General features: G+C 45.1%; 1 protein-coding gene across 3 annotated transcripts in view; it reads left to right on the top strand.

The window, feature by feature from the left end:
• sorcs2 (sortilin-related VPS10 domain containing receptor 2) overlaps nt 1-16,315 on the top strand; it is a 729,701-nt gene that overhangs the window by 642,829 nt on the left and 70,557 nt on the right. For all 3 annotated transcript variants that reach the window (XM_072255908.1, XM_072255907.1, XM_072255909.1), the window contains exon 15: nt 9,054-9,171. In XM_072255908.1, coding sequence (XP_072112009.1) covers nt 9,054-9,171 — 118 coding nt within the window. The remainder of the gene's footprint in view (nt 1-9,053; nt 9,172-16,315) is intronic.

The following is a 16,315-nucleotide window of genomic DNA, read 5'->3' as shown; positions in this document are numbered from 1 at the left end:
GATGGTGGCCCCCATGTCTCGCACGTGGTGGCAGTGTGCAGGGAAGATGGCGACCCCCATGTCTCGCACGTGGTGGCAGTGTGCAGGGAAGATGGCGACCCCCACGTCTCGCACGCGGCGCTGCTCGATCCCGCTCGCGGTTTTGACTTACAGACCTTGGCGAAGTGGCCCTTCTTTCCGCAGCTGGAGCAGGTAGCTTGTCGGGCCGCGCAGCGTTTCCGGGGGGTGCTTCTCCAGTCTGCAGAAGTAGCACTTTGCGGACTCACGACTGGCTGCAGCCGAGGTCAATTCGCTGGCGGGTTGCGGGGTCTGCGGCGTCCACGAGGCCATCGGGGGATCGCGTGCCTGGAGAGCCTCGGAATTATGCAGAGCGGCCTGCAACGTATCGGCCAGCTCGATCGCCGAATTTAGGGTAAGATCGGCTTTTTCCAGCAGCCGCTGGCGCACGTACACTGACCTGGTCCCCGTGACGAAGGCGTCTCTCACTAGGAGTTCTGCATGCTGCGCCGCCATCAGCTCCTGGCAATTGCAGGCCCGCACGAGCGTCCGTAGGGCCCGGACAAACTCAGCACTCGATTCCCCGGACCGTTGTTGCCGTGTTGCTAAGCGATGCCGAGCATAGACGCTGTTTATCGGCCCCAGGTATTGACTTTTGAGTGCATTCATCGCGCCGTCGTAGTTCGGCTGGTCTCTGATCAGCGAATAAACCCGTGGACTGACCCTGGAGAGTAGAGCTCTGCACTTTGCTACGGGGTCGGTCGCTTTAATCTCCTCTAGATACGCTTCGAAGCAGGCCAGCCAGAGTTCGAAAGCGTTTCCAGCGTCAGGCATTTGCGGATCGAGGTCTAATTTTTCTGGTCTCAGGGCCTGTTTCATGTCTTAAAACGTACAGCGAATAAAATTGAAGCACTTTCAATTACTCCAAAAGACTGAGGTTTGGTAAAATACTGAAAGGCTTTTATTCGCTGTACAATACGACCTCCACAGTGAGTGTCTGCCCCCAGACTGAGGGGGAGGGGCAAGGCAAACACCTTTATACAGGACTCTGTGGGAGGAGCCACAGGGGCAGTCAGCAGAGGGGTGTGTCCAGACAGGTAACCGAGTTACAACATATATACATGGTTTACCACATTATTGCAAATAATCTGGACAATATTTACTCCTTAATGCATATCAGTAAAGGAGATTACTTACTGTAAAGGATCATTCGTGAGGCAGAGGCATAAATAAACAGGAGTTACAGGGAGATGTGAAAGTCAGGAGACAGGTAGCTGGGTGACTGTCAGGAGAGGGAAGGAGAATAGACAGAATGAGCAGAGCACCCCTGTGGCCGTTCCCATCAATAATAAGTATACCGTTTTGGATACTGTTGGTGGGGACGACCTACCAGGGACAAGTTACACTGGTTGTGTCTCTGGCACCGAGACTGGACCCTCAGCTCAGAAAGGAAGGAGGGAAAAGAGGAGAGCAGTAGTGATAGGGGATTCGATAGCTAGGGGGACAGATAAGAGGTTCTGTGGGGGAGATCGAGAATCCCAGATGGTCTGTTGCCTCCCTGGATAGAATCAGACAGGACAGGAAAATTTTTAATTGGGGAAGGGCAAATTATGAGGCTATAAGGCTAGAACTTGCGGGGGTGAGTTAGGATGATGTTTTTGCAGGGAAACGTACTATGGACATGTGGTTGACATTTAGGGATCTCCAGCAGGATGTTAGGGATAAATTTGACCCGGTGAGGAAGACAAAGAACGGTAGGGTGAAGGAACCATGGGTGACAAGTGAGGTGGAGAATCTAGTCAGGTGGAAGAAGGCAGCATACATGAGGTTTAGAAAGCAAGGATCAGATGGGTCTATTGAGGAATATAGGGTAGCAAAAAGGAGCTTAAGAAGGGGCTGAGGAGAGCAAGAAGGGGGCATGAGAAGGCCTTGGCGAGTAGGGTAAAGGAAAACCCCAAGGCATTCTTCAATTATCTGAAGAACAAAAGGATGACAGGAGTGAAGATAGGACCAATTAGAGATAAACGTGGGAAGATGTGCCTGGAAGCTGTGGAAGTGAGCAAGGTCCTCAATGAATACTTCTCTTCAATATTCACCAATGAGAGGGAACTTCATGACAGTGAGGACAATATGAGTGAGGTTGATGTTCTGGAGCATGTTGATATTAAGGGAGAGGAGGTGTTAGAGTTGTTAAAATACATTAGGACGGTAAGTCCTGGGGCCTGACAGAATATTCCCCAGGCTGCTCCATGAGGCGGGGGAAGGGATTGCTGAGCCTCTGGCTAGGATCTTTATATCCTCGTTGTCCATGGGAATTGTACCGGAGGATTGGAGGAAGGCGAACATTGTCCCCTTGTTCAAAAAAGGTAGTAGGGATAGTCCGGGTAATTATAGACCAGTGAGCCTTACGTCTGTGGTGGGAAAGCTGTTGGAAAAGAATCTTAGAGATAGGATCTATGGGCATTTAGAGAATCATGGTCTGATCAGGGACGGTCAGCATGGCTTTGTGAAGGGCAGATATTGTCTAACAAGCTTGTTAGAGTTCTTTGATGAGGGTAGTGCAGTGGATGTGATCTACATGGATTTTATTAAGGCATTTGACAAGGTTCCACATGGTAGGCTTGGGATCCAGGGAAGTTTGGCCAGGTGGATTCAGAATTGGCTTGCCTGCAGAAGGCAGAGGGTCGTGGTGGAGGGAGTACATTCAGATTGGAGTATTGTGACTAGTGGTGTCCCACAAGGATCTGTTCTGGGACCTCTACTTTTCGTGATTTTTATTAACGACCTGGATGTGGGGGTAGCAGGGTGGGTTGGCAAGTTTGCAGATGACACAAAGGTTGGTTGTGGATAGCGTAGAGGATTGTCGAAGATTGCAGAGAGACAGTGATAGGATGTAGAAGTGGGCTGAGAAGTGGTAGATGGAGTTCAACCCGGAGAAGTGTGAGGTGGTACACTTTGGAAGGACAAACTCCAAGGCAGAGTACAAAGTAAATGGCAGGATACTTGGAAGTGTGGAGGAGCAGAGGGATCTCGGGGTACATGTCCACAGATCCCTGAAAGTTGCCTCACAGGTAGATATGGTAGTTAAGAAAGCTTATGGAGTGTTAACTTTCATAAATCGAGGGATAGAGTTTAAGAGTCGCGGGGTAATGATGCAGCTCTAAAAAACTCTGGTTAGGCCACACTTGGAGTACTGTGTCCAGTTCTGGTTGCCTCACTATAGGAAGTATGTGGAAGCAGTGGAAAAGCAGATTTACCAGGATGCTGCCTGGTTTAGAGAGTATGCATTATGATCAGAGGTTAAGGGAGCTAGGGCTTTACTCTTTGGAGAGAAGGAGGATGAGAGGAGACATGATAGAGGTGTACAAGATAATAAGAGGAATAGATAGAGTGGACAGCCAGTGCCTCTTCCCCAGGGCACCACTGCTCAATACAAGAGGACATGGCTTTAAGGTAAGGGTCAGGAAGTTCAAGGGGGCTATTAGAGGAAGGTTTTTTACTCAGAGCATGGTTGGTGCGTGGAATGCACTGCCTGAGTCAGTGGTGGAGGCAGATACACTAGTGAAATTTAAGAGACTACTAGACAGGTATATGGAGGAATTTAAGGTGGGGATTATATGGGAGGCAGGGTTTGAGGGTCGGCACAACATTGTGGGCTGAAGGGCCTGTACTGCGCTGTACTGTTCTATAAGATCTATTACCAATTATATTGGTGCTTTTGGTAGTTCGATCTACATTGTTGCACTTTCTATAAAACGTTTTCAATAAGACCTTGATGACGGTAAAACACAACAGAACATTGCAAGATTAGAAAAGATAACTGCATTCGAAAGGCAGATGCTGCAGATCTGAAAGAGAAGTAGGAAATGCTGCTCAAACACCAGGAATTCTGCAGATGCTGGAAATTCAAGCAACACACATCAAAGTTGCTGGTGAAGCCACACTCAGGTTGAAGGAACAACACCTTATATTCCCTCTGGGTAGCCTCCAACCTGATGGCATGAACATCGACTTCTCTAACTTCCGCTAATACCCCACCTCCCCCGTACCCCATCCGTTATTTATTTATATACACACATTCTTTCTCCCTCTCTCTCCTTTTTCTCCCTCTGTCCCTCTGACTATACCCCTTGCCCATCCTCTGGGTTTTCCCCCCCTCCTCCTTTCTTTCTCCCTAGGCCTCCTGTCCCATGATCCTCTCATATCCCTTTTGCCAATCACCTGTCCAGCTCTTGGGTCCATCCCTCCCCCTCCTGCTTTCTCCTATCATTTTGGATCTCCCACTCCCCCTCCCACTTTCAAATCTTTTACTAGCTCTTCTTTCAGTTAGTCCTGACGAAGGGTCTCAGCCTGAAACTTCGACTGTACCTCTTCCTAGAGATGCTGCCTGGCCTGCTGCGTTCACCAGCGACTTTGATGTGTGTTGCTTGAAAATGCTGCTAATGCTCTGCAGGTCAAATAGCATCTGTGAGGAAGAATGAGCATTCCCCAGGATGACAGGATGGACAATGGTTATTGAAACATATTTAATTATTGAATGTCAGCTGGCAGCAGTTATTCATTTGTTACTTGAGAAGAAAGTAACTACTTATTGTGTTGGTATCTAGACTTCAATCATCACTGGTGAAATGTCAGTCACTTTGAATAGAATAGACCCACAACTTGATCAGATGTAGTTCAGATAGACAAAGACTGCAGGGCTTTTCTCAGTTTGGATTTCAAGCTGAGGAATTTGTCAGTTGAGCCTGAGTAGGGTGAGATGGAAGCACACAGGAAAAGGCACGTGATTGGGGTAAAGATTACTGTATCAACATAATGGGCAGAGAATGAGAGATCTAAGTAGAATTAGATTTACTGCAAGTGGAAGATGCTCCCCATAATGGAACCATGGGCCAGTGGGTGGAATTAGAACAATTCATTTAGCAGACTTCTCACCATGTGCTGATAGTAACTGTGCTCTACAGAGACAAGTTTAATTCTCTTTCATTTGTCAGGATTCTTGATCATCGTTACAAGAGCCTGATACATAGGCAATTGCTTCCTGTGGATTATTATCTCCCCCAAGTGGAATGTAGATAAAATGCATAAATTCATTCAAATAAGTGAGCTGGTACAGCCGATTGCCTGAAGTTCTTCAAAGAATTTAAATTACAAGGACAACTTGTGAGATACTAAACAATTTTTCAGTGAGTTTGCTGCAGGCCATAGAGAGGACATGTACATAAAGTTCAAAAAGAGCCACCCGTTGTTGAGAAGACTGTACGGTCTATCCTTCTCCCTGTTAATGCTCCCCGTATATTTGTACAATAATGAAACTTGCTTTTTTATCAACACAAGAATATTATATGATAGGGTAAAATTTATGCAATATTATTAATCTTTTAAAAATATTCATTCTAACCTACTTTCTGTTTCAATTGCTCTTAACTATTTGGTTTTAATGCTGAAGCATTTTCAGTTACACCAGATGTGCTACATCTTCCACACCAAAGCGCGTGAGGAGGGGGATAGAAAGGAAATATATTTGTCTATTTTCAGGCCCTTGACAGCTTACAGATCAACAATACTTCTTCACAGGCCGTCAGAACTACAAAGTTGTTGCTTTACTTGTGATTATTTGTTACATCTATTTTCCAGAACAGAGTTATGATTATGTTGTTGGAAAAAATTATCTCTTACTGTAAGCTTGAGAAAGGAATGGAAGCAAGTCATGGGTTTTCCATTCCATTTATCTTTTACACTTTGGTGTGTATAAATTGCTGGATGCATAATTACTCGTTTATTTCAAAACCAGCCTTATGTAAGGGCTAAATCCAAATTATTGTTGCCGTAGAAAGAGTCTTCATGCATTGAGGATGTGGAAATGGTTCCAGGAGTATGTTCTATGCATGAGTGTGGATGGTTTGGCATAAGTTCTGCCAGGTAGTCTCTTTTTTTTGGGCGTGTGCCTGCATGCGTGTGCGTCTGTGCGTCTGCGTGTCCGTGCGTGCGTGCGTCTGTGACGATGTCTTTTTCATGGCTTTTTACAAGGCGCGGAGCAAGAGAGAGAGACTGCGTGGCGCGTCACTCCTCACACAGAGATTTTTGCAGTATTTTCCTTTTATTTTTACAAGGTCGAGTTGCGATCTCGACACTCAACCTGGCACGGATGGAAAGCGTACTCGGGAGCGGACCCGACTAGTTTCGAACCCGGGAACCTCCACTCCCGGGTCCGGCGCCGATATCGTTGCGCCACCAGTCGGCCCTGTGCCAGGTAGTCTCAATAATGAAGGGATTATTATGTGATAACTGATATTTAGTGGAAGTGTGCAATTGGTCATTTGGTGCTTCATCCTGCACAACTGATCACAGTGGCAATATAGCAGCAAGAGGAACCCTGCACCATCAGCATTTAATGGGATCAATAACTGGTTGCAAGATGATTGCTAACTGATACTCTTACTGAATGATGACTCAATCCTGTGTATTCGGTGCTTTCTTCAATTATTTAAAATTGCTAGTGTTTATAGAACCTGGCTTGGCAAGTTCTGAAGAACTTCAGCCCTACTTCATGGCCTGTTCTCGTCCATTGTTCAAAGCACGGCTGCATTGCTCAACATTCTCCTTTGATGCAAAAGGATAAGATCATGAGCTGTAGAAACATCAAAGGTGGAAAAAAGGGAGAAAGGGTCTTTGCAGGGTGAACAGGGAACTGTTGTCTTAGATGAACGTTTAAAGATACATGTAAAGATGGCCTTGCTAAATTTGTCATGCGAAAATCTGCAGGTGCTGGAAATCCAAGCAACACACACAAAATGCTGGAGGAGCTCAGCGGTCCATGCAGCAGCTAATGGAAAGAGTGAATGGTCAACGTTCTGGCCGAGACCCTTCTTCAAGACTGATAAAGGTTCTCAGCCCAAAGCATTGATTGTTTACTCTTTTCCATAGATGTTGCCTGGGTTGCTGAGTTCCTCCAGCATTTTGTGTGTGTTGCTAAATCTGTCACCCGTTTCTGTCACAATGGTAGCTGCTGAGCAGGTGAGAACCACATTGTTAGTGGATATCAGGATAATTATGGCCGTGACTTTTATACTTGTTGAGATAATTTTAGGTTGGAGTTGAAAATACTTGCAGAGATTGCTGCCCATTGAGAAGGAAATCAATGGTGATCTGTGTTTGTCGAGAGCTAATTAAATTGATTTCTTTCACCAGAGACCTACAAGCAGGGAAAGGAAAGGTTGAAGAAAGGGCACTGGAAGGATGGCATTGGTGAGGTTACACATCCAATGGAGCCTGAGGGAACACAGTAGATTTGCATCTGGCTAAACCATTACCACACTAATGTTATTTTAGCAACATTAGTAATTGTTGGAAAGGTGGTAGCCACTAGAAATCTGAAGTAAAACCAGAAAATGCAGGAGGTACCTAAGCAGGTCAGGCAGGATTTGTGAAAAGAGAAACAAAAGTTAATATTTAGAAGTAAAGACCCTGTACAAAGCTCTGTGCAAGGATGCCGCTTGACTCACCCATGCTCCACTGGTTTTCAGTTTTACTGCTAATATCCCAAGCATTTCATTAAACAGACTAACGCATTAGCCTGCGGCTGCAATCCACCCATGCCTGGCTATGTCCCCAGACTTCTTCCCAAGCCCATTTTCTCTGTGTGTTTGAGATCATACGGACACGTATGCCTTTCACACATTAACTGCTCTTGCACCACCTCGTCCTGTAGGAGACAGAAGCAAGCCAATGAATATCATAAATTGGCTCTCTGGACTGTAATGACTGAAAAGCTAGTGGTGACTAGCTGTAAAAATAAGTGAGAGTTTTGGAGTTGTGAGAACTAAAGGCCAAAATGCAGCATTTGAGGTATGAACCAAGAATAGGGAGTGGTCAGCGGTTGGACATTATCTTTGGAAGGATAAATAGAGTTAACATTTCAGATCAAAGATCCTGAATGCCTGCAGCATTTCAGATTTCCATCATTCTGTTTGGTTTTATTTTCATAGTGATTGATAATGTGAGTTGTTAAGCAGTGTGCAGTTCAGTGACAATCTTAGGCATCCGTTAGTCTTGCGAGACCATGGATCTGCACCTGGAAAGTCTTCACTCTCCAGGGAACAGGCTAGGCAAGGTTGTATGGAAGACCAGCAGTTGCCCATGCTGCAAGTCTCCCCTCTCCACGACACCAATGTTGTCCAAGGGAAGGGCATTAGGACTCTACAGCTTGGCACCAGTGTCATCGCAGAGCACTGTGTGATTAAGTGCCTTGCTCAAGGACACAACACGCTGCCTCGGCTGTGGCTCAAACTCACAACCTTCAGATCGCTAGTCGAATGCCTTAACCACTTGGCCACGTGCCCACACTATATTGTTATTTATTTTCATAGTGAATGATAATATGAGTTGTTAAGCAGTGTGCAGGTTAATGGCAGTAGTGTTATTTATTTTCATAGTGAATGATAATGTGAGTTGTTAAACAGTGTGCAGGTTAATGACAGTAATGTTATTTATTTATTGAGATACAGCATGGAACTGCCCTTCAAACAACCCCCGATTTAATCTGAGCCTAATCACGGGACAATTTACAATGACCAATTAATCTACCAACTGGTACATCTTTGGACTGTGATAGGAAACCAGATCACCCGGAGGAAAACCGTGTAGTCATGGGGAGAATATACAAACTCCTTACAGACAGCAGTGTGAACATGTAACATGGCAATTGAAGGTTTTTTATTGACCTCAACTGTACGTGTGAACTTATCGATATTTTTTAAAGCCATTCTTAGCTATCTGATGGTAACAGTTGTATAAAGAACAGGTAGTATGAGGACCATAAGTGATGGGAGCAAAATTAGGCCATTTGGCCCATCGAGCCATATGCTGGCTCATAGCTTGCTTCAAAAGCTACACCTACAAGCTATAACCAGGTTATGGTGGAGCAGACGTAATGGTCTGAAATTGAAGTTACTCGTATGTCACGTGCACACTCATTTAGGGCCGTTAGTGAATTTGGCCCCAAGGGATATTCTTTTGTTAACATTCTGAAGTGTTTGGATTCATCTCTGTTGCAGGATCTTTGGTCACATTAGCTTCCGCTCAGATTGGGAACTGGTAAAAGTGGACTTCAGACCATTGTTCCACAGACAATGTTCACCCAATGACTATGACTCCTGGGACCTAATGAATCAGGTATTGCAGAGTGAAACAGAGAAATAAAGATATTGCATGTGCATGTTTGATACACACTCTAATATCATAAACCATTGTTATCTTTATATCAAACTAAAGTCAGCTGAGAATTAGGGAGCACAGCTTACTTATATATTTCTGAGTAAAGATGATCAATTTTCTTGAGGACAAGAAGGATGGATTCTGCAGGATTAATTAGCTAATGGCAGCTGATGCCAGGTCAATTATTAATTTTAAATTTAGGATATAGACTTTTGATAACCAAGAGGATAAATAATATGTCCCAAAGGCAAAATGGAGTTTGATCGTATGTCAGCCAGAAGCAGTTAACTGAGAAAATAAATGTGTTCTTATATTTGCCAACCTTCTAAGGGCCTCTTCGATTCAAGTCATTAGGTTTTTATAGTAGGACACTTTAAAAACATATAAATATACAAAAGAATTCAATTTACAAATTCAGCAATGACAGTGAAAATTGAGAGCCAATATTGCCTATTTTGCACCATAGCACTACATCAGAATTACTCCTGATGTAGTTATTGTAAATGAATATTACAATTTATTTAAAAACCCATTATTTAAGTGGCAGAAATCAAAACCTTTCTATTAATCATTATTGCTGGTAGCTTTTGCCCCACCTCAAACAGATGTGGATATCACTTTGTAGTTCGAGATTTACTGTGTCAATGAATAATGTAAATGCATAGTAATTCATACTGGTACATCATTGTCAGTGAAATAGAATGTGATTGTACTTTAATTTCTGAATTTACCTAAAATTGTCATAATAGATAAAGAATTCTAAGTGCAAAAGATGTTCTTTTTCCATTATCATTTGTGACAGTGTAATGCTGGAGATTAGTACTTTCACAAAGTTAGTGTCCAAGTTAACTGACATGTATACCCACAAGCAAAGTTTTGTACAAGCACTTGCATTTTTAGACACAAATATTTTACACTGTGTTTGCAGCTGTTTGTTCTTATCATTCCCATTCATCATTTGGAGGCTTATTTCACTTTGCTGGCACACATATCAAAACAGTAGCAACAGTTGTTCTTGCCAGACTGAGAGTAGTGCTGACTTCACTGTATCTGGAGCTACCTGTCTGTAAGTAACAAAAACAAAATCTCTGTTAAAGGTAATTCCTGTGATTTCAGGCAAGGCCCCTGCGATATGTTTTGCAGTTGTGTGCTGAAATATTAGCATGTGCCATGCTTACAGAACCAAACTTCAGAAAGCTGCTTTAGTTTTCAAGTGTCTTCAATTAGTTCTCAGTATTACATCAATAAATCCATAAAATACTCCTCGTAGTGTTAATAGTCTTTGATTGCAAAGTCTTTTAACACTTCAGAATCAGATTTAAGATTATGGGCAAATGTCATGAAATTTGTTGTAGTACATTGCAATACATAATAATAAAATCTATAAATTATAATATGTAGATATAAATAAGAAAGTTGAACTAAATAAATATTGATAAAAGAGAGAGGAAAAATAATGAGGTAGTCTTCATGGGTTCATTGTCCATTCAGAAACCTGATGGCAGAGGGGAAGAAGCTGTTTCTGAAACACTGAGTGTGTGTCTTCAGGTTGCTGTACCTCCTCTTTGTTGGTAGCAATGAGAAGAGGGCATGTCCTGAATGATGGATGCCACCTTTATGAGTCATCACCTTTGGAAGGTGTCCTGGATGCTGGGGAGGCTGGTGCCCATGACAGAGCTAGCTAAGTTTATAACCTCCTGCAGCCTTTTCTGATTCTGTGCAGTGGCCCCTCCCTTCGTACCAGTCCATCATGCAACCAGCTGGAATTCTCTCCATGCTATATCTGCAGAAATTTGCTAGTAGCTTTGGTGACAAGCCATTTCTCAAACTCCTAATGGAATATAGCTGCTGTTGTGCCTTCTTTGTAATTGCACACATATTTTAGGAACATTATGGAAAACACATCCTCCTGCCTGTTAGTGCACAAAAATGCACAAACTAAGATGGTGCTGGTGATATACAGTGATGTTTTGAAAGCAGTTCACAGAACTACTAAATTTAATCTTTTAAACTATGATCGCTGTGATCCACAGTTTGTGTAATTTCCCTTTAAGAAACTTGCTTTTGAACAGTCTAAATGAACTAGCGATTGTACCACCTCCTGAAGGACTCAACAAAGTTGACTCTCAGGAACTTAGCTACTACAGATGGGCTGGAGACACAGGAATCTTGGGTCCCACATCACCAGGTTCAGGAACAATTGTTGCCCTGTGGCTATTGTGCTCCTGAATCGGTTTCAATGGCCTCAGCACGGAACGGACTCTGCAGCCTGTAGACACGCTTTCAGGAACTCTGCAGCTCATCTTCTGAAGTATTTATTTACTTTGTATTACTTGCATGGTGTGTCTTCTCGTGAACATTGGATGTTTGTTAGTCTTGGTTATGTGTGGTTTTTTGATGGATTCTATTGTATTTCCTTGTTTTCCTGTGGGTATCGGCAAGATAATGAAGCTAATGGTTGTATAAGGTATATATACTTAAACGATAAATTTACTTTGAACTTAACATGGAACATTGACATGGAGGAGTACAATATGAGAACAGGTCCTTCGGCCCGTGATTTGGTGCTGATCTAGTTAAGCTAGTAATTAAATGCCTAACTTAACTAATCCCTTCTATCCTTCTATTCTTTTCACAGTCATGTATCTACCTAAGAGCCTCCTCTTCGATTTTCCTCTACTCCCAACCCGTAGCGCATTCCCCACACCCACCACTCTCTGTGTAAAGAAGCTTGCCCTGCACATCCTCTTTGAATTTACCCACCTTCATCCTAAATGCACATTTCAACCCTGGGAAAAACATATGGCTGTCTATTCTGTCTATGCTTTTCATAACCTTATGAGCTTCTATCAGGTCTCCCATCAGCCTCTGCTGCTTTAGAGAAAATAACCCAAGTTTGTCCAACTTCTTAAAGCACATGCCCTCTAATCCAAGGAGCATCCTCTTCTGCACTTTCTACGAAGCCTCCACATCCTTCCTATAATGGGGCACCCAGAACTGAATGCAGTACTAATCTGCATTTGATAAAGCTGCAACATACCTACGCTCAGTGACCACGTTATTAGGTACAGGAATGGAACCTGGTCATCTGCTGCTGTAGCCCTTCCACTTCATGGTTGGTTGTGCTGTGTGTCCAGAGATGCCCTTCTGCACACCACTGTTGTTATTTGAGTTACTCTCATTTTCCTGTCAGCTTGAACCACTCTAGCCATTCTCCTGTGACTTCTTGTTAACAAGGATGCCACAGTAGTGCAGCAGTCAGCGTGAAGCTTTTGCAGCCCGGGATGCCGGAGTTCAGAGTTCAGTCCCGGTGTCCTCGGTAAGGAGTCTGCGTGTCCTCCCCGTGGAATGCGTGGCTTTCCTCTGGGTGTTCATGTTTCCTCCTACAGTCCAAAGACGTATCAGTCAGTAGGTTAACTGGTCATTGTAAATGTTCCCGTGATTAGGCGGGTTGCTGGCAGTGCAGCTCGAAGGGCCTGTTCTGCGCTATATCTCAAAATAAATAGATGAGGCGTTTTTGCCAGCAGAATTGCTGCTCACTGAATGCTTGTGATTTTCGCAGCACTACTTGTAAATTCTAGTGTCAGGTCTGCACAGGCATTCTCCACCATTCGCTTCCAATTCATCACCTGCAGCCTAATTAAATCCAATGCTCATGTACAATCCTTGTTCACTCATTGAAGCAGCCAGCTCCATGTTTTCAGTTCCCTTGTTGCCTTGTCACGTTACATATCCGTTCTGTCTTGTTTTGTAGCCCTTGGTGGCTCATTATTTTGCAGTTCAGTTTAAAATGTCGTTTACTGTTAAAACATCTCTGCTGCTCTGTGTCTGGGTCGGGTCTCCTCTACACCTCCTTACGGGATGAGTGAACCAACGATTGATCCAACGGTGTAGGCTCACCTGGAGGAATTCATGCATCTCCGTGAGCACATGATCCTGAAGCAGCAGGAAACCACTGACCATCTGCTCACCACTCTCCATCTTGATACAGCAGCCCTGCACCAGTCAACCTTCCCCTCAGAGCACCAGATTCATTGCCCAAATGCTTCACTGGATCCCCAACCTGATGACGCAACTTCCTGTCCCACTTTGAGCTCCAACCATCTCTATAGTGTATGGACCAAGCCAAAATTGCCTGCGTTGTCTCTCACCTGACTGGGCGAGCTCTGACCTGGACCACCGCTAACTGGGACAACAAAACCACCATTTTTAATAAATATAAGGAATTCACTGTCAGGTTTTCGACCATCTGGGAAGTGGAAGGGGGACAGTCAATGGGATACTTCACCTGCGTTAAGACGTGCTCACTGCTGTCACACCGTGGAATTCTAGACTTTCAAGGCAGGGTGGGGCTGGAATGCAGAATTGCACATGGCCCATTACCATCACGGCCTCTCGGAGTGCTTGAAAGACGAGCTGTCTACCCAGGAGACACCCATCAACCTCAAAAGCCTCATCATTCTGACCCCCGAATTGACAAACGTCTTATGGAACCAGATCGTCAGCCAGAATCCCAGTTCCATTCCTAGAACCACTTCAGCTGCAGGAACACATCATCAACACATGAGAGGGCATCAGAGAGCACCATGAATCCATCCAATTCCTCTTTATGAATCCATTCAATTCCTCTTTATCGACTCACCATACACTCTTCTCATCTTGGGTTACTGCCGGCTCTTCTCTCACAACCCTCACTTCACTTGGTCATCCGTTCACTGCTGAACTGGGGACCCACCTGCCTGCAACCTCAGTTGATTTCACCTCGTAAATTCATGGAGACCGAGGAAACGCTTGAACTCACCAAAACCGCACAGGAATATCACAACTTAGTCGCTGCCTTCAGTAAGAGATAAGCTAGCACCCTGCCGCCTCTCAGACCATGCGACTGCGCAAACGATCTCTTCCCAGGCACCACCCTTCCCCAAAGTTCTCCCTCTCCCCTCTTGAGATTCGGGCCATTAAATGACCACCTCGCCGAAGCGCCTTGGGGGGTGGGGAGGGCTTCATTCGACCATCCACATCCCTGGCTAAATGCAAAATTCTTCTTTATCAAGAAGAAAGATGGGGCTCTGTCTCTGCATTGACTATTGTGGACTCAACAAATAAGAACTGCTACCTTCTCCCCTTGATGGATAACGCATTTGAAACAATCTGCGAGGCCCTGATCTTCATCGGATTGGATCTATGGAGTGCACACAACCAGGTCTGCATCCACCAGGGAGGTGAGTGAAAGACAGCATTCATAACACCCACTTGGCACTTCACATTCTTGGTAATGCCTTTTGGACTTTCCAATAGCTACAGCGCCCTTGGGTTTCTCTTGACTTCTACCGCTGTTTTACCAGGAACTACAGCCAAATCACTGCTCCTCTAAACTACCTCACAGGTGACCTGGTCTGCTGTCGCGGATCACGGGTTTGAAGAGTTCAAGAGACTGTTCAGCACCTCTCCATTCTTTGGCATCCAAGCCCCTCTGGATCTTTTGTGGTAGAAGTGGACACATCTGATATGGGCTCCGGGGCCAATCTCTCCCAGCAAGGACCAGGCAGGAAGACCATTAGACATAAAAGCAGGATTAGGCCAATTGGCCCATTGAGTCTGACATCATTCCATCATGGCTGATCTATTATCCATCTCATCTTCATTGTCCTATTAGACCATAAGGCACAGGAGTACAATTAGGCCATTTGGACCATAAAATGATGGCACAAAGGTGTGTCATTGAATAAAAGACACAACCTTGTGCTTCCTTCTCATGCAGGTTCAACTCTACATAACTCTTTTACAGTGTAGAAGACAGGGGGCCACTTGCCATTAAAGGGGTCTTGGAGGAATAGAGACATTAGCTGATGGGAAACCTCAAACCCTTCCTGACTGAACGGACCGTCAGAACCTGACATTCATACAACAGGCCCATCAGTCAATCCATGGCAGGCTCGCTCAGCCTTTTCTTAGAGCAATTCAACTTCACTCTCTCTTACTGACCCGGCTCCAAGTACACCAAGGCAGACACCTCAGCTGAAACTGAGATTGACTCTCAGCCCATCATTCTATCCTCCCAGATCATCGCTCTGATCATCTGACATCTTGAGAACCAATCCACCAGACCCTACAGTAGAAGCCCGCTCCCACCAACACACCCGGCAATGGTAGCCGTGCACTCTGAGGCAGTCCAGTGGGCCCATTCCTCATCCCTCTCCAGCCATCCAGGCCCATGATGGACTCTGGATTTTCTGCAATGCCTGTTCTGTGGCCCACCTTGATCACAGACAGACGCCAATTCGTCGTTGCCTGTCCTCAGTGTGCCCAGTCCAATTCCTCCAACCAGAAGCCATCTGGCCTTCTGTGGCCTCTACTGGCTTTTCTAATTCTGTGGTCTCACATTGCATGGATTTCATGACAGGTTTCCATCTTCCGGTGATTGTGACAGTGGTGGGGCCAGTTCTCCAAGGTGGCCCAATTCATTGGTCTCTCTAAACTTCTTTCAGTCGCTAAGATGACAGACTTTGCTCTCCCATATGCAGTTCACCTCCACCGTTTCCTTCAGGCCATTGTGTCGAACTGGGGCCCACAATTAATCTCATGCTTCTGGCAAGCCTTCAATTCCTTCCTCCGCACCTCAGTGAGTTTGTCCTCTGGTTATCGTCCGCAGAGCAACGGCCAGTCAGCAAGTGGAGAAGTATCTGTGATGCTCCACTGTCTCTATCCCTTCCACATGGAAATAATATCTGCTCAGGGCCAAGCTGCCCCACAATCTACACACCTCATCTGCCATGGGTGTATCGCCCTTTGAAGTGCTTCATGGCTACCAGCCCCTGTTGTTCCCCATGGAGATTCTGTCACCAGGGCTCTGGTTCTCTGACGCCACAGTTCTTGGAAAAGGGCACAGAGGGCCATTTGCACTTATTGTCACCAGGCTAACCACCATCAGTGCTCAGCCACACTTCTCCAGCCTGGGGACCATGTCTGGCTGTTCCTTGCACATCGACCCCTGCAAACGCTTGTCCTGGTCCATTGGTCCCTTTAAGACTACCTGTCACTTACTGTCTCTGGCTGCCACTGCCCCTCAGGATCACACCTACCTTCCTCATGTCTTTTCTCA

Source organism: Mobula birostris, chromosome 4 (genome assembly GCF_030028105.1).
Source record: "Mobula birostris isolate sMobBir1 chromosome 4, sMobBir1.hap1, whole genome shotgun sequence".
NCBI lineage: Eukaryota > Metazoa > Chordata > Chondrichthyes > Myliobatiformes > Myliobatidae > Mobula > Mobula birostris.
The sequence above is the reverse complement of the archived record's forward strand: the minus strand, read 5'-3'. Positions and strand labels throughout refer to the sequence as shown.